The 17,939-nt window shown below is 40.7% G+C and overlaps 1 protein-coding gene across 2 annotated transcripts in view; it reads left to right on the forward strand.

Moving 5' to 3' along the window:
• The first annotated feature begins 3,025 nt into the window (after positions 1-3,025).
• Positions 3,026-17,939, forward strand: part of PLA2G4F (phospholipase A2, group IVF) — a 24,569-nt gene continuing 9,655 nt past the window's right edge. Inside the window, exons 1-11 of one of the 2 annotated variants that reach the window (XM_009575524.1) lie at positions 3,026-3,132; positions 4,829-4,832; positions 7,281-7,353; positions 9,471-9,607; positions 10,958-11,086; positions 12,539-12,579; positions 13,201-13,243; positions 14,443-14,509; positions 14,806-14,975; positions 17,067-17,180; positions 17,694-17,731. In XM_009575524.1, coding sequence (XP_009573819.1) covers positions 3,026-3,132; positions 4,829-4,832; positions 7,281-7,353; positions 9,471-9,607; positions 10,958-11,086; positions 12,539-12,579; positions 13,201-13,243; positions 14,443-14,509; positions 14,806-14,975; positions 17,067-17,180; positions 17,694-17,731 — 923 coding nt within the window. Of the gene's footprint in view, positions 3,149-4,828; positions 4,833-7,280; positions 7,354-9,470; positions 9,608-10,957; positions 11,087-12,538; positions 12,580-13,200; positions 13,244-14,442; positions 14,510-14,805; positions 14,976-17,066; positions 17,181-17,693; positions 17,732-17,939 lie in introns of both variants that reach the window. The other variant, XM_009575523.1, reaches the window with a different exon arrangement.

A 17,939-nucleotide genomic window follows, 5' to 3' on the forward strand; every position in this document is an offset into this window, starting at 1 on the left:
GGAAGATGGTTTGGGAGAGTTGTGTTTACAAGTCATTGAGAATGAAAGAAGGGTATTGAAAAAGGCCCTGTATTCTTTGTATACAGACATAACAAGATTGCTTTGATTTTTACCTATCTTATGTTTAGTACTGTTAGTCTGATTTTTATTTACCTTCATTATCTGCTACCAGGAGAGCTGTATTCACATATGAGGATCTTCATTGTGCTCTTACTTTCACGGTTAAGGTTGTGCCTCTGTTTGCTTCCATTGCATACCTTTTACACAGATGTGGTTTGTGATGTAATTTTTTTTTTTTGTTGGTTCTTATAATGTGGTTTGGGTTTACTAACCATACAGCAGGTTTACCTAAAGCAATAGATTATAATAAATATTGTGAACCAGTGTGTGTTTCAATCATTGTGCAGTTAAGCTTCTCTGGGCTGCTGTAAATGTTTTTATATATTAGTCCTCACTTTCTCCTGGAAGTCAGACCCAATGCAGGGGCTCCCAGTGTCACTCCTGCTTTAATATATGTAACTCAAATGAGGCTATGTCATATGAGAGCTGTCATCACTTCTCAACTTTGGTTTTTAGATCTACAGGTTTACAGTATGCTTGTGAACGTTCTCGATACCCTACAAAACCCACTTTTGTATTCTCTCTTTGAAGAATGTTTTTGAAAGTCTTATACCATTAAATATGTACTTAATAGAGAACACTAAAATTACTGACAATTTTTTTTGAGCTATTTCTGGGTGGGGAGGGATGTTGAGCTCCATGAGACCAAATCAGGAAACGTTAAGGTTCACAGGTTTGCAGTTGCTTTAATTGTAGGTCATAGACTAGTCTAGTGTTGGAAGTAGAATACAGATCTTCAGTTTTCCCATTCTATAGAAATGGGAGATATCAGCACTGAAGAAGAGTCTTTGTGTCCATGTCAGACAATTGAGTATATTGGTATTTCTGGAGAAAACCAACCCACCAAAAAAAACCCCAAACCAAAACCTTGATAGCATAATTTGGAATCTTCATCTCTTCTAATTATGCAGCTGCAAGCCACTGCATCTCAGCTTTGCTCTCAGTGCTGCTAACAGGAGCAAAAGGGGTCCCTTGCGATATCTATGCACATTTAAAGTACTATATAGTATAGGTGGTGATGGTGTCATTTGTTCATGCTTGCTGACAAAAAAAATAACTGAATGAAATGTAGATATACATCTACCTTTATCACTATGGGGATGCTAATCCAAGCAGAAGTAAACTTACCAGGTGTGAGGCCATCTTTGTTGCCTCATGTTTTGGTGCCATTTTGCTTGCTTCTTTTCTTAATCTGCTAGGAAATGACAAAAGCAAGTAGCTTCTCTTTGGATATTAAGTTGGCTGTAGATAGCTAAAACTGCACACAAACACTATTTGCTAATGGATGATCTGTTGACTATGCAATAATTCTTAAGCATATGTTCTAAAGAGCTTTCAGTTTTTCCTGAGAGAAAAATTCAAGAGAAATCCTATAAACATGAGATCCTTGTGCTGAGATTTCATTGGAAGAGGACAGAACTTCAGGAGAAGACAGGTAAGCCTGATTTTAAATGCAATTGGGCACTCACAAGGTAAAATACAGGTTTTATATACTGCCTGTAATAATAAACTGTTGAGAATAATTGTGATTTCTCCATGTTATCTTACTTGTGTGAGGCCGCCTCAGTTTTCCTGTAATTTATGGTCATGAGCTAGATTAGATTAAACATAAATAAATCACAGTTATGGTTTTGTAATTTTTCTAAGGTAAAAAAAACTTAATATGACACTCCTTCATTTTCAATGCAGCGGTATGTAGAAATGCAAAGAAATTGTTTTTTCAACCCAGTGTCTATCTTTACCATTTAGTACCACGTGAGAGCTTTACAGCTGTTGCTGGCTGTTTTGCAATGGTATTATGTTTGCTTTTTGCCTGTTCCTTGCCTGTAAGTCTGTGAATTCACTAACGAGTACTGACTTGTTTGTGTTGTGAATGTCAGTGCCTGTGCTTTTATTAATTTTCTTAAATTCTGATCTAGTGACTGACACTAATGACAGGAAATGGTTAATGAATGGGACCTTGCTGAGAATGTGTCACATTCTCATGTTTGTATGGAGCCGGTGACATGCTGCATTACTGGCTTTCATACATTCTCTGCCACTTTCTAATTGTTAAAACACTTAAGTTTGTTTTTTGGTCTGCTGCTTCAGTTTAAGCTCTTTAATAAAAAGCTCCAGACAAGCCAACTGTCAGCAGCTGTTGGCAAACTAATCACTTCCAGTAAACAATTTGCTTTACTACTTAAATATTTTTAAAAGCACAATGGACTGAAAAAAATCTGCTGTATCTGTTGTACAATTTTTCAAGAACCTTTGGTAGAAGAATCAAGACTATGCTACATGGAAATGAGAATAAAGGGGGGGAACCTGTGCAGGCCGCTCACATAGCGAGAGGTTAGATGGGGTGGTAAATTAATGTTCTCTGAGACATCCTAGTTGCACATCAAATTGTGGTGTCTCCACTCAGACCTCCTCGAAACTTCTCTGAACAGCTACAGTCAATCACAAATTCGGTTTTGCTTCAGGCTTGTAAGGTGGGAATTTCTTTCTATTTAAAAGTATTCTGTTAGGGTATGCTGAAACTCTGAAAGGGTTTGAAACGGCCAAAGTCCTAGACCAGGTTGCCGGAACTCTGAAAGAAAATCCATACTGGGCGTTTTGAGGTTGTGGCTTCATCATGGAGCGGTGCTTCCTCCTTCCCAGGGCTTCCCTGTTCGGTGCTGCTTTGCTGCCCTTATCTTTTACCAGTATTTGAAAAACCTGCCAGCGAGGTTTTGAACTGGCTTGTTTGGCAAGCGCAGGCCACACCTCTGCTTCTGGCAGCTGGCGCCCAGCCCAGCCCTGCCCAAAACTTCAGACCCAGCCTGTAGCCAGCAGCCCTTCGCAGCCAGGCGTCCGGTGACTCGTATTACTTTCTGCGTTTCCTTGTCAGGCTTTCCTCGGAGACGACGGGACTTCTTTCCCCATGTTCCATGAGGTGCTGCGGGGCCCGTTTCCACCCAGAGTGCTGCCTTTTCTGGCAGCCGTGCTTTTCCAAAGGAAGGATAGGAAAGAGACTGGGTTTTATCACTGGCGGGGAAGACAAATTGTAGCACTGTCTTTGAGATGATATTCTTTAGCAGAGGCGTTTGGCAGTGACGTCCTGTTGCTGCATGTGTGGAAAACCAGTCCTGCACTTCTGCAGGAATTAATCAAAAAGTTTATCATTAGGGGAAAATTTTGGATAACAATGCTAATGTAGATTCTAGGTTTTTACTAAATTCAAGGTCAAGGCAATGCAGAGCAGGTTTCCTTAGGTTTTGGGGAACAGAATTAAGCTGATGCCAAGTACTTTTGGGCGGAAACTCCAGCATACTGGGCTTCTCATCAGTAGAGACAAAAAGGTGCTTATGTGTTTTCTTGCAAAATATCCTTGATCGCCATTCCCTTTCTGCTCTCTGCCTTATCCCACAGGGCTTAATAATCTAAAGTAGACAAAGATTAATGATGACTTCACCCCCTGTTCATAATGCAGTGCAACCACATTAGATAAAGTGGTTTCAATGTGTTTGTCCTTTAAATGGTTTATAATCATTCATTGTATAAGACGGTCTGGCCAATAACCTCAATTTTGAATTGCACTAAACTGTTTGCGAAGGAGCTTATGCATAGGAGGTCTGATATGTCATCTGATTAGCTGTCTCCCTCCTAAATCTGCAGCTTAAAATTGAGGTGACAGTTAAATGTCACAAGATGGCTTGCTGCCTGTATGCCTCTCTGCACTCCTGCTTGCTGTGTGATAAAAATTATCTTGTTGAACTTTTTTTTGTGGTGTTGTTTACTTGGGAAATCAGGGTAGAAGAGACTAGTGTTAGCCTGCTGTGATTTCCATTAACCAGTAAACCACTGGATGTGATGTTTCCCCTCAGGTACTCGCTATATAAATAAATGAAAAAATTAGACACTACTTAGTGAAGTTGTGCTGGCTGGTAAGGAGAGATTTTTGTATTGACTAGTTAATAGCAATTGTGCAAGGAGAGGGGCAGCAGATCACCCTTTTGGCTTTGGAGGTTAATTCAATCTGATCAGGTATCTTTAACTTTCCAAAGTTTAGCCTTAGTTTTACACATCTAAAGACAAACAACATAAACTGAGAGCGAGCCCAGTGTTTGCCGCTCGTGTTGTGATACTGAGCTGCTTGCACTACTGTTATCACCTGACCGGTTATAAAACTTGCCCTCCAGAAGACCATGGAGGGTCTTCTGGGCTTCATAGGGCTGGGTCTGAAGTCTCCTTTTGTGACTGTGGGTGCACACTTCTGGAGGAGGAGGGAAAATGCAAGGGGTGCCTAGGAAAGCCAGTAGTTTACCTTCGGGTTTAGAAGTGAACTTGTGGCACTGTGGCTGAAATAAGGAGGAAAGGAATCATGGGCAGCAGTGTTTACTTGGGAGCAGGAACAAGATGGGGGGAAAGTGCTCCCTTGGACATTTCTTTGACTGAGCTACCTGATTTGCCTGGTAGCAGTGAACAAAAAAGAAAATATGGCTTGGAAGTTACATTTTTATTTGCTATTGACATTTCTGTAATGAAACTGGTGTGTTTATTGTGAGTCCTCTGCATCCACTGAGAGATGTGGAGTGGATCCCAGAACTTACCATATAAAGGCAGGTGTTCTGGACTGTGTCAGAGTAAAGACTACTGGGTCCTGTAGCTGGGATAACCTGTTTTGCAGTTGCTTGCTGCTGGATCAGCACCTTCACTTTAGATGAAAGATACAGACAGTTGTTAGCAGGGTTGAGTGTTTGAGAATTAAGACTTGTACCCTGTTTTAAGGATTTCAAGTTTTTTTTTTGCTTCAGATGCACTTTCCTGAGCTCTGGAAAAGGGATGATTCTGAAAAATCATTAAACTGCAAACTAGAAATTGGTTGTTTGCATCTGTCACGTACATTGGTATGTTGTCACGTACACTGGTATCGGCAGAACTGTCATTATTTGTTGTTCATTTCCCATACAGATTTCTTGCCTGATTTTTCCCTGATGTGTTCAGATAGAGCATATCTGATACTCTCATGCTTCATTACTCTGCAAGCTCACCTTCTAACATGTTATGACCTTGCTGTGCCTTGGCTAAAAGATAAATAGAAAAGGCACATGGGAAGGTTCTGGCGTGATTGGTAGCACAGGCTTGGGTGCACAATGAAATGTCTGTTGCATTATATGCCCTTAAATTATGACATGGGTGTGGAAAATGTATCCTCAGCTATGTAATGACTGACTGCATATCAACAGTTGTTAGAGACCTTTGGAAAGGACTTTCTTTTGAACATGTAACTATATGTTGACAGACGGTGTGCAGTAGAAGAGGGATATGCTATCTTCAGGGTGTTCTGTGTTTCCTCTGCTGATTTCCTCTGTGTCTGAATTCTAGGCGATAGTCAGGCTACATGAGTGAAGATTGCTTTGACAGCAGTGGGGGTGTGATCACGTAGCTTCATTTCTCAACAACCTGAAGAGTTGCAGCACCTTTAGGAAGTTGGTGAGAATAATCTATGCAATCTTGAATTTCTCTCTGTAGTCCATTCCCCAACTTGACAAGGTAGAAAGGAGGTCAGGCTTTGCCTGAGAAACTAGTGTCAGGGATTGGACAAAATAGAAGTGATTAGGAAAGGTTTAAAAAGGAAGAAAACTAGCATCTGAAGGATAGAGCTCATAGTGAAATTAGATGTGAAGGCGTGTCTTGTTCCCAGAAACAAATGGGGGAAGGAGTATCTTTAACATGTTGATTCTGCAAATAAGAGCCCTTTAAGAGTAATAATAGTATGATTGGAGTTTATTTGCACAATTTTAATGTGGCACCTGCGTGTGAGATGTCTTAGACTATGCATGTAATTTTTACCCTTCACTTGTTGGTCAGGGTGGATGGCACTCAGTACAAAGTTACTTGGTATACTATGTATGTCTTGGTTTTATTGTGTTCAAACCCTGTTTTGCAAAAGTTGGCAAGTATCTTATAGTGATAAGAAATAAGGAAAACCCCACAAGTATGTGACTGCTTAACAAACATAGTACAGTTCCGTTTATCAGATAAGGAGTATTCAAGAAGAGTTTGATAGTTCAGGGTTCACTGGTTTTCTTAAGATCCTAGTTACTCATATGTAGGGCCTATGTTTTTATATAATATTTGGCACTCTGCAGCATTTTGTTGTAAGCGAAGATCCTGTTGAATTCAGTTGTAGATGAATACTTAGCATATTGGAAATTGAACTCTGGTCTCAAGCCAACCATGTGGAAAATGATGAATGTGAAGTAGTGACCACTTGTAAAAAGCATTTTGAAATGGGATTTAAGAATAGAAAAGGTTCTTAGCTGGCCAGGATTGTGTCATAACAGATGGAAATGAGGCGGAATCCCATTCTGTTCATGAGCCTTACACAATTGCTTCTGTCCAGTCTCTGCACTAAATCCCTTCAAGCTGTTTTCTCTTGTCTTCCCCTGCCCTCCCCCCTGCTTCTCCTTCGTGATCTTCTAGTATTCAGTCAGGCTTTTCTTTCCTCTTCACATGCGGGCATTTGGATACTAATACTACTTTCCAAAAATAGCCTCCCCGAAGCTTTCAAGAGCAAGGATTACATTTTGATGTATGCTGGTAAAGTGGCATGCACGTCTAGAGTGCTGATACCAGTAACAGTCCAGAATGACTAGGAATTTAAGGTTTGTCTTTTCTTGCTCAAACTGCCGTGAAGTATGCGTTCCTACAAGAAAGTGGGTTTTTCGTCATTGTAAACAGTGTATGCTTTCTATGTCTTTAGACCATGCTGTTAAGGTTCTTGCCATGTCTGCTAATACTCAAGCATAGTGTGCCCTTGACAAGTACTTTTAAACTAGCCAAGCCATGATTAAAATTACTTGAGCAGCTTCAGTATCTGTTTATCCAAATGAAGCAATTCAAAATTGATCTGTAATTAGAGGAAACCCTAAATAAGGGACTTATTTTCTGAAGTCCGTGAGGAGTTACCCTAAGACATCACTCATTGCTGTGCTGAAAGGGAATTGAGTTCCCCTCTAGACTCCTTCAGTCTTTCTCCAGGACATTGAAAGCACTGCATATGTTCCCAAGTTGACTCATTAATAGTTTATTTTGGGCTGACTGGTCTGATCCATTTCTCTGGACTGATACTAGTGTAGTTATAGAACGGGCATTGCAGTTGTTACATGCTGAGCTTGTTCCTCTCTTTTCAGCGGGAGAAGCACCCTTACTACAACCTAACAGTAAAAGTCCTCCGAGCCAGGAACATCAAGGGTACAGATCTGTGTAAGTATTTAGTCAAGGTATTGTGAAAACAGATGGTTTGTTCAGTGCATACCTGTAACACAGGTAGCATTGTTATGGGAAATTCTTACCTACATATAGTGTATTGCCTTTATGTCTGAACAAAGGCTTCTCTTGTAAAGCATTATATGTATTTTAAAGGCTTGATGTGAGGCTGAGTTGCACATTAACCCTGCTACTTTGCAGAACAAGGTCAGATAAGTCCTGGTAACTTTTTACTTCCCTACTCCTTTATATGTCCTACTGTGGCCTGTTCTGTGTTCCTTTGTCTGGATTCAGCCCTCATGGCAAATTTCACCCTTGCTGCTGCTGAACAGTCTTCTTGCACCTGGAAGTAGCACTCTTCAATTCTAGCTTCCAAATGTTTGTTTTTCCCAGTTGTAGTAGTGCTTTCTTTCATGTGTCTGCTATTTTGCTTATGTCATTGAAGCTTTTTAAGGAGGTAGGTGGTTGACTGATTCCAAGACAAACTGCTTTTCACCTGTTCCTGTTTTTTATAGCATGGTATATATTCCCTTCCTCTTACGCATCTGTGTTGAATAAAGTTCTCAGGGCTGTTTGGGGCATTTTGATCTTTAAAACTCATTTGAGATTTAATTCCTTCAGATTTAATACAGTAAGGTAGTCTGCCTGCCTTAAGTTTATATCTGGCATCCTATATGAAACTACTGGAATGCTAAATGACTGTCCAGGGAATGGAAAACACTCCTGAAGGGCTGAGGGCTAGAATCACACTGTGAAGTAGTTCTTATGGCCTCTTTGTTCAACAGGATTGAAGAATGGTTCCCATACTTGAGTTGTTAAAGGGGCCTTAACTGGAAGAAGGAAGGACTCCAAGATAATCGGTTATTTTCAGGGAACGGAAACAGAAAGCTCAGCTCCTGGCCAGACTAGGTGAGGGTATAGCAGTGGGTGGATATTGTCTACTTGGACTTTAGTAAAGGCTTTTGATGCTGTCTCCCAGAAGATTCTCATAGAGAAGCTGATGAAGTATGGGCTGGATGAGTGGACAGGGAGTTGGATTGAGAACTGGCTGAATGGCAAAGGTCAGAGGGTGGTGATCAGTGGTACAAAGTCTAGTTGGAAGCCAGGGATGTAACCTAGGGATCAATTCTGGGTCCCATATTGTTCAGTGTCTTCATTAATAATCTGGATGATGGGGCAGAGTGTACCCTCAGCAAGTCTGCTGATGTTACAAAACTGGGAGGAGTTACTGGTACACCAGAGGGTCATGCTGCTCTCCAGAGGGACCTCCACAGGCTGGAACAGGGGGCTGACAGGAACCTCATGCAGTTCAACAAAAAGAAGCAGAGATCCTGCATTTGGGGAGGAACAACCCTGTGCACCAGTGTATGCTGGGGGCCAATAGGCGGGAAAACAGCTTTGCCGAAAAGGACTGGGAGGTCCTGGTGGGCAGCAAGCTGACCATAAGCCAGCAGTGTGCCCTTGCTGCAAGGAAGGCTAACGGTATCCTGGGCTAAGTTAGGAGGAGCATTGCCAACAGGACGAGCGAGGTGATCCTTCCCCTTTACTCAGCACTGGTGAGGCTGCATCTGGAGTACTGTGTCTAGGTCTGGGGTCTCCACTACGAGAGATATTGGAGCCACTGAAGAGAGTCTAGCGAAGGGCCACTAAGACTGTAAGCAGACTGGAGCATCTCTCATATGAAGAAAGGCTGAAAGATCTGGGACTGCTTAGCCTGCAGAAGAGAAGGCTCAGGGGGATCTTATCGATGTGTACAAGTATCTGAAAGGAGGGTATTAAGAAGATAGAGCCAGACTCTTCCAGTGGTGTCCAGTGACAGGACAAGAGGCAGCAATCTTTTTTTGAAAAGTTGCTCTTCCACGTTTTGAGTAGACGTCCCTTTTATTAAGGGCCTTATGGTTTGGATGAACCAGAAAAAAGAAATACAGGTACCTAATGTTCAATTTGCTGCTGTTTAAAGACGTGTGCTTCATTAAAGGCTTTTGCTTTCCAAGTCCAGCCTTAAATTTACACATTCCTGTGATGCAATGAGAGCTAGAAAATGAGGAGCTCATGGGGAAGAGTATGTTTGATTAAAGTTGTTCTGATATCTGTCTCCACACTCTCTGCTCTAGTGTCCAAGGCCGACTGCTACGTGGAACTAAAGCTGCCCACTGCGTCTCCCATAGTCTCCCGAACTCAAGTTGTTGACAACTCTGATAACCCAGAATGGAATGAAACTTTCCAGTATCGAATCCATAGTGCTGTCAAGGTAAGGAGTGCTGGTTGGGCTACCTGCATTTGTGTACTGGCTTACTTTTGACACTTCATTCAAAACCAAGGGATCTTCATTACCCTCAAAACCAGTGTTGCTTGTAAGGTGTCAGTCGTCTTCAGTGGTACAAAAAGCTGTACTATGCACGTCCAGTGATAACCACAGCGGTTTGTAACTGCAGTCTCACGTAAATTGCAGCTAGAATTTTCCATAAATGTCCTTGTAATGCAACTCACGAAAGGGAAGTTATGGCATACCTGGTAGAGTTCAAGGAAATTCCTTGATAAAGCAAGTTTCTGTTTGAGGGTTGCTTCTACTTTCACAAAGTAGCTGTTGCCTTCTTGTAGCTCTACTTGCCTTACACAGCCAAGTGGCTGAGTGAGGATAATGGGAACTAAATGTCAAATCACGTTGCCACTTAGTTCATTCTGTCAAATTTTGCTATCAGTTCCTACGATCGAGAAAAGCAAAATTCAAACTCTTAGATAGAGACAGTACATCCGTCTGCTGTCTGAGCAGGACCTAACAGAGTATTGAACAAAATCTTCAGATTGTCAGCATTCATTTTCAAAGTAGACACTAATGGTAGAGGGAAGGAAACTGTACTTGAAAAGATTAGTTTTAGTATGGCTCTATTGCTTTGAATAACATCCTAGGCTTTGGGATAAGGTGCTTATTAACAAGAAACTATCCCCGTCACTGGAATACCTTTCCATAATGGTTGGTGACAAAGGTGGAATGGTAGTTGACTTAAATGGTAAGAAAATTGCAAACTAAGCTTTAGAGTGTGTGAGCTTTTTCTTCCCCTGCAGGCTCCTGAGGCCTCACTCTTGTTACTGCTGCGAGGCTGTGCCAGCACAATTCTAAGTTCAGTCTTGTCTCCTTGAAAGCTAGTTGCTGCGAGGCCATTTTTTGGGTGCCATATGTACTCCTTGTGTCTATTTCAATTAGTTTCTGCTGGACTTACCTGCTCTGAGACAGGACTGAGCAGGAAGTGATAGGTCCCTATAACATCCTGGACTGAATCATGCTGAAAGAGTGGAAATTGCTGTTGCTTCCTCAGGCAAATCTGTGCCTGAAGCTGGTGGAGGGTACTGCCACGTGCATTCAGCTGGGGCCTCTCTCTAGTTGGGAAGCTCAGAAAATCTTTTAGCTAAACACTGTCAACTAGAAGCTTTTTGCTTAACTATGCTGTAAGTCCTGCTGGAAATAGTGAATTCTCTTTCAGGAGTGAGAAAGGAGAAGGGTATTGATAATGCATAAAGTGTCTGTTGTATACAACTACTCAGGTTTGTGGAAGTGTTTCTGTCTCTTCATCTGAGGCTGTTTGTTTCTGTTTGGTTTTAGAACATTCTGGAATTGACACTCTATGATAAGGATGTCCTTGTCAGTGATGAGCTCACTTCTGTCGTCTTCGATGTAGGGGGCATGAAGCCGGGTCAGCCCCTGCTGCGCACTTTCAGGTTGAACCCTGAGGTTAGTCCCTGGCTTCTTCCCAGGTCAACCGTGAATAGCTGCGGCTCATCATGACAGAAATCCGGCAGTATGTGCTGGTTGATATACCTGTGTTGTAGAAACCAGAAGGGGAAAATGTGTCAGCAGGTGATGACAGCATATGTGGTTTTACTGTCATCTGAGATGTTTCTAAAATCCCTAGTGATTTTTTTTTTTGTGTATGTGTTCCACAGTCTTTGGGATGGCATGCTAAATGAAACTTGGGATGACTGCTGTCTTTCAGAAGATGTTAAAACACTTTTAAAGGGAATTGATTTTTCAGGAGACGAGATGGGCATAAACTGGGCTTAAAAAGAAAGGTATTTGCAGTCAGCAGTCATTTTGGGACTGCAGACTGTCTTATTTAGTTGATCATCATCAGTTTGCAGTGAAGAAGTTTATTGCTGCAAAGGTTATCTCTGTATTTAATAAGTCAAAAGCCTAAGAAAAGCTTATTTTACTTGAGATATGTTCAGTTACATTTAACCTCTGCTTCATGTGGGTGACATTGGTGCATATCAGCTACTCTCAGTCCCTGTGCACCTGCACTTGCAACAAGACAGCTTGTTTTGCATAGCTAAAGCCATATCACCAGTCTGATCTTTTTCGTAACTGCCTCAAACACATTGCTACAATAAGTCTGGATTAAAGGTGAGCTAACGATGTGTTTTCTTGACAAATGGGGCTTCAGTGCTGTTGGTGTGGTCAGAAGCAGACTAACTGGTATGCAGTTAGCAGGGAGGTGTTGGTCAGTGTCCCAGGCACTCTAAATGATTTGTGATCACGGAAAGAGGCTTAGTAACTCCCTCGTTCCCACTAACTCTATCCTGTTTGCTGAATGCTTAAGTCATCTTGATCAGTAATTATGGAACTGGAAACTTCAACTTCAGTAAAGAGAATTACCCAAATTGGCTTCTACTCAGTTATTTTAAAAGCTGTGTTAGGTCTGGTATCAAGCATTTACTGTATGCTATGGCAGGGGAAAAGATGACTGGATTAAAGTCTGTATGAGACAAAGACAGCAATGAGCTAGGAGTGCGATCTGCTGTAATAATAAATGGGAGGAAGCACAAAGCCTCATGTAGAAGCTGTTTGCAGAGATGGCACTGCAGTGGTACTTAAGCCAAAAGAGGGTGTTTTTTTCTCTTTAGCAGAGTAATGGACCCGAGAGCCAACTCTCACTTGTGTGCGCTTGTCTCCTCAAACATAGATGTGTCTGGTCATATATGATATGCCTGGGAGGAGAGGAGTTTTTGAAGAACAACAACAACAGAAAGCATGAATTTAAATCTTCCAAAATTTAACTGGAGCTTTTGTAAAAGCACCAAAAATAGTTACTGTAGTTTGTAAGAGGAAGAAAGCTTAATCTCTTGGAAAAACTCATAATTATATTGAAGATCAAGGGTCACCTTTGTCCAACTTTTATTTTCAAAGGCTAATGAAGAGCTGGATGTAGAGTTTTACTTGGAGAAATGGTGAGTCTTGCCTGAAGAGCTGAATGAACTTGTGCTCTGCAGTTATGTTGTCTTAGTTGCTTTTTCTGTGCAGGGACAGTCTTGCCCATAAGAAGGCTAACGCTTTACAGTTCTCTGGTTTTGAGTTAATTCACCAATGGCTGATCACAAATATGCTTTAAAGCTCCAGTCACCAAAATTTTTGGGGTACCAAAAAAGAAACAAAACTTTGCTGGACTTCATGGGAATGGCAGTGCTGCAAGGAAATGAATAATTTGTGGATGAGTTACTTAGGAGTGGAAAGCTTACACAGTTAACCTTGCAATATAAACAACTGAATACTTGCAATATAAACAACTGAATTTATCTGACAGTCTATTTAACCTATTTCTCTAGGTTATCAAAATAACTAAGATGGGGAGACCTTATACCGTATGCTTGTAGTTGCAGAGGAATTTTTTCTTCAGTATTTTTTCCCCCATTATTCTCTGAAAGGAAGTATACTTGATGTCAGTCTAGTTTGCATAGATCTCTCACACTGAGGACCTTTCTCCCCCACCTCTTATCCAGGCAATTAGTTTGTAAAGTAGGATGAAGCAAATTAAAAACAACTCATTTGCATTAAATCTCTTCCTTTCACAGCTCAGATGCCCCCACAGAGGTATTGACCAATGGAGTCCTTGTGGTGAGTACATGCAAATGAATTAAATATGTGTTGGAATTTACTCCTGAAGGTAGGTTTTTAGTTGTGAGAGGACAGAAATTATTGAGAATTCAATTCCTGCATCCAAATAGCTCCTATTCTCTCCAGCATGTGCCTCTCTCTTTTAATTTTCTGTTTGAAAAAGCTTCTTCAATTTTTAAAACTTCATACCAACTGACAGAAAGGGTATTTTTTTTTCTAGTGGGGCTGTTTTAAAAGATATAAACAACAAATGTCTTTAGGAGGCTGGTGAGTCTTGCAGACTGTACTGAGTTTTCTAGCCTACATGCTGGCCAGGTATAGTCCCCCTTCTTATCTTAACACCTATTATTTCTAAGCTTTTATCAGTGCCATTAGTAAGTAGGTGATAACTCTCGAGTCTGAGAGTGGGAGATCTCATCTTGAGGGATTTGTCTGTTCTCTTGGAGCAATCAGTCTAAAAAAATCCATGCGTTATACATTAAAAATACAGGTGTTACCACTTCTTTTCTCCCCCCAAAGGAAAGGGACAGGAGTGATGTTTTTTTAATAAGGGGAAAAGGATGTGAAAGAGTTCATCATTGTTGAAATGCAGAGTTTTAAAATTTTTTCAGGAGAAATTGGTGGCATTTAACAGCACTGTTCTGCAAACTATTTCACAGGAGAGAGTCCTTTGTGTTCCTATTTCCCTTAGCAAATCAGTCTTACATTCAAGCAGTGGAGTAGTTTATTATCTTTGAGAGCAATTATGGCCAATTAAGTATCTCATCTGCTGTCCTAGAAGGGAAGCTGATGATTGAATGGTGTGAGAGACTAAATTTCATGAGGACATGGACAATCCAAGGACAGAAAGTCATGGCAGAATTTATGAAGTGCTTGCTTGGATCTGAACAGGTTCTGAATAGGTACTCACACATGCATTAAGAAAAGATAAAACAACAGAAAACCCCCAGGTGTTGAGAACTTGTAACTATGAAGTACTGTTGCAAAAAAAATTAGTAACTGGAATAGGAAAGGTGGTTTTGATTTTGAAATGAACAGATAATCCCTTCAAAAACTTGCTCTTTATTTGTAAGATCAAAATAATCCTTAATTTTTTTGACATTTTGCAGCTGTAAACTTAAACCTACTATAGTATGTGGATTAAGCTTCACAAAGTGAACAAAATCCTCATAACCAGAGCTGGTTTCTTTTTTTCACAGGTTCATCCTTGCTTGTCTCTGCAAGGCACTGTCAACAAAGAAGAAAAAGCAAAGGAGAAACAGCAAGGTAGGGCTGCCTGCAGATTTTAAGTCAGATCTACTTTTCAGCATGTTTATTCCTTGGGAGAGAGGGGAAACTTGATTCTCTCTCTATATTTTTATTTACTGACTACAAAATTGACTTTTAAAGTTAAATTTGCTTTCATTTTTAATACTAAATAATACTGGGTCACTTCCAGTGGGTACCACAAAAGAGGGTCTTTGCTTGTGTTTTCGTAGTCTCAGCTACACTTAACAAGTATCTGATTTGCAACATTTATTTAAATGGTTTCTATGGCCTCAACTTCTTACTCTAATGCACAGGGAACTGTGAGGTCAAGCTGTCTGTTCCAGGGGCATATCAGAAGCAGTTGTGTATTCCTTGGAGACCTGACAATGAGAAGGATTACGGAACCTCATTTGTCTTTCATGTGGATAAAGAAATGTGTCCAGAACTGCAAGTGGAGCTGCAGCAAACCATATCTGTGTTACAGGTAAGCACCTGTGCTGACTGCTACAAAGTTTACAGCCCACTTTTGAATAAATCCACTCTGAAACCAGTGCCTTTGGTCCATGAAAATATCCTTAAACATAAATTGAACGGCCTTAATTTGATCATAAGAAGGCCAGGGACTTCTTCAGATGTTCTGGGATGTCAGTTTTGGGTATATTATTCGGGTATGTGTGGCTGTCAAAAGCTTGCATTGGAAGCAAGTTTCTTGTGGAGTACTATATGTATGTGGTGCTAGGGACCATCTATTATTAAGGTTACTCATCACTGCCAGATACACCTTTGTGATCAAACTTAATGCTAATGTTGTAACTGCTCAGATCAAAATTTTCTAGGCTAGAAGCCTGTCTTGAATGGATTTTTCTGATTATGTATTAGGAATTTATGGGCAGAGAGAGAGAAGTTTTTCTCTATCGTTGCTTTTTACACACTACTATTTTTTATTTTAAAAACTGAATAAAAATGTCAGACTTTTCATTGGATCTTTGACATTGGGTAAGGAGGTGAATTTGTCTTAAAACTATACCCTTCCCAACGTTTTAAAATCCGTTCAAACTTAGGCATTAAAAAATGTGAATCTGCACATGCTTGCTGCATGAAGATGTCTTTACTTTCAGCTGTTGAGATACTCTATAGCAAGTCTTTTCTAATAGAAAACTTGTAGAGCACGTGCCACTTCCAGAGGCTTATTTAACTTTATCTATCACTTCACAGTTTCTACAGGTACCCATGCAGTTTGTGTATCCCATAGGAGTGACTAAATATTTATGTGATGACTGCTCCCAGTATAGCCAGACACCAAAAATGAGAGCAAGGAAACTATTTATTCTGTGATGTTATTCATCCCCACAAGCAGTTGGGCAGCATGAATGCAGATGGTGATCTTGACTACTCTAGAGGCAGCTACAGAGAAGAGAACACAAAAAGGAATATGGAAGAATAGCTTTGCAGTGGGGTTGATTGGGCAGCAAACATGAGCTGAAGAGAGAGACCTGGACTTAAGCAGTCAAAAACTCAGAGCCAGGCAGGCAAAAACAGGGTAGAAGTCAACTATGGAGATTGGCCTAGGTGGCCAATCCAACCAAACCACCCCTGATAGCGAGCAGAACATACTCCTTCAAGAGCTGGCATAGAGCACAAAGCTATCCACTCCGACCTTTCCTCTCTTATCAGAGGTAGGAGAGTGCCAGGAACATAGTAATGTTGCTTGCCCTGTACCAAAATGCATGTTATTTGTCCCTGTTAGGAGGAGGACAGTGGGCTGAGAGGGACATTTGACTCAGGACAGCTGTTTTTGGTCAGAAGACATCTGTGAAATCTGTGGGTAGTTCCTTGTCTGTCTTCAGTTCTTGTTGTGAGAAGGGTGACAACCTGTTGTTTCGTTAAGGTGCTGCCTCCTCCCAAGGGTTGAGGGCAGTGGTGGGTGTAAAGGCTCCAGCCCGCCTGGTAGGTTTGAGTGTGGCCCTGTGATATGGGGGGTTTTTTAATATGCCTCTTTTAAATTTAGGAATCTGCACACAGCTCTGTATTAAGAGGGCTTGCTACTTGCTAATCCAACATGGGAGAAAACTCAAAGATTTCCTAGCAAACTTTAATTTGCTCTGCTTGTAAAGATGATTATGTTTTTTAATTACATGCTCCTATTTGTCCCTAAGGCTATTATCTTATTTCCTATTTTGTGGTTTTTTTTTTGTATGTCTAACACTGTGGCCTTGTTGGTATCTTTTCCAAATCCTGCTTTGAAGACAGAATGCAAGTTCGCTTGTGAGCTTTCTGACACATGTCAGAACACAACTGTTTTTGGGGGAAATTTTATATTTGGAGATGAAGATTTTTTGCTTGTGGCAGACAGCTATATTAAGAAAAAAACCAGAAAGCTATTTGAGTGACAGAAATAATCCCAGCAAAGATCTGTCAAGCAGAGAGCAGGATGATCTTGAAAAGCCTTAGACTTTTGGGAAAGGTTTAGTTATAATGATCTTAAGGATTGTTTTGTTTGATGTTTTGACATATGAAAGTCATATATATTTAACTTTTTTCTGGAGAGCTCAAATAACACTTTTTTTGTTGTTAGGATGGTATGAACCCTGATATTGAAAAGCATACTACAGTTCTGGGATTGGGGACTGTACCAGTTAATTCCCTTCCTACTGGACAAAAAGTTGATAGAATCGTTTCTCTGGGAGAGGTAATGTCAACATTGTGCACTTGTTTTAACATGCTTGGGATAACTTTTTCCCCCATTGCCTATAGGCATTTGGAAAGTTAAGCTGCACGTGATTCTTAGGAGTGCTGTTTTCTTAGATACCTAGAATGAAATACTGAGATTACTCAGTGCAGTTTGTCTAAAAATGTTTTCATGTTTGGGTCTTGCAAAATAAGTGTGAAGTTCATAACTTTCTAAAGCAAAAAGTCTGTAAGGGTGTGAAAGAAAAATACCAGAGGAGGAGAAAAGCAAGAAGCTTGCAGAAGAAATAATTTTTTTCCCCCTGCTCTCTGAGTAGATGTTTTTATTCTCTGTGGAGACTATTGAAAATGTCTGAAACAGGTGCAAGGGAAAGGTGTTCCCGAGATGCAGTTTTGTGGGTGGGAGTGCTGTTCCGGTTAGTATCTGGTGACCCTGTTGATGTCATAACTTCTAGTTAGTATTTCCACCTATGTAGTTGCTATCAGTTGCAAGGTGTGTTCTCTCTTTTCACAGGGACAAAGTTTGGATATGAGTTTGAAAACTGAAGAGAGGTGAGTGGGAACCTCAAAGACCTCTAAAAAACAGGAAAGGCCTTTATTCTCATAGTGAAGGAGCTGAGTGACTCTCGCCGCTGTTCTGGGGAGGTCTGTTGTCTCCGTTGATCTCTTAGGATAGATTAAAGAAAAATATCTTTGGTTATTTTTCTTCTGAAGGCTGTGACTCTTCACTTTGCAGATACAGATTGGTGTCAGTCCTGCT

Source organism: Fulmarus glacialis, unplaced genomic scaffold (assembly GCF_000690835.1).
Source record: "Fulmarus glacialis isolate BGI_N327 unplaced genomic scaffold, ASM69083v1 scaffold784, whole genome shotgun sequence".
In the NCBI taxonomy this organism is placed as follows: domain Eukaryota; kingdom Metazoa; phylum Chordata; class Aves; order Procellariiformes; family Procellariidae; genus Fulmarus; species Fulmarus glacialis.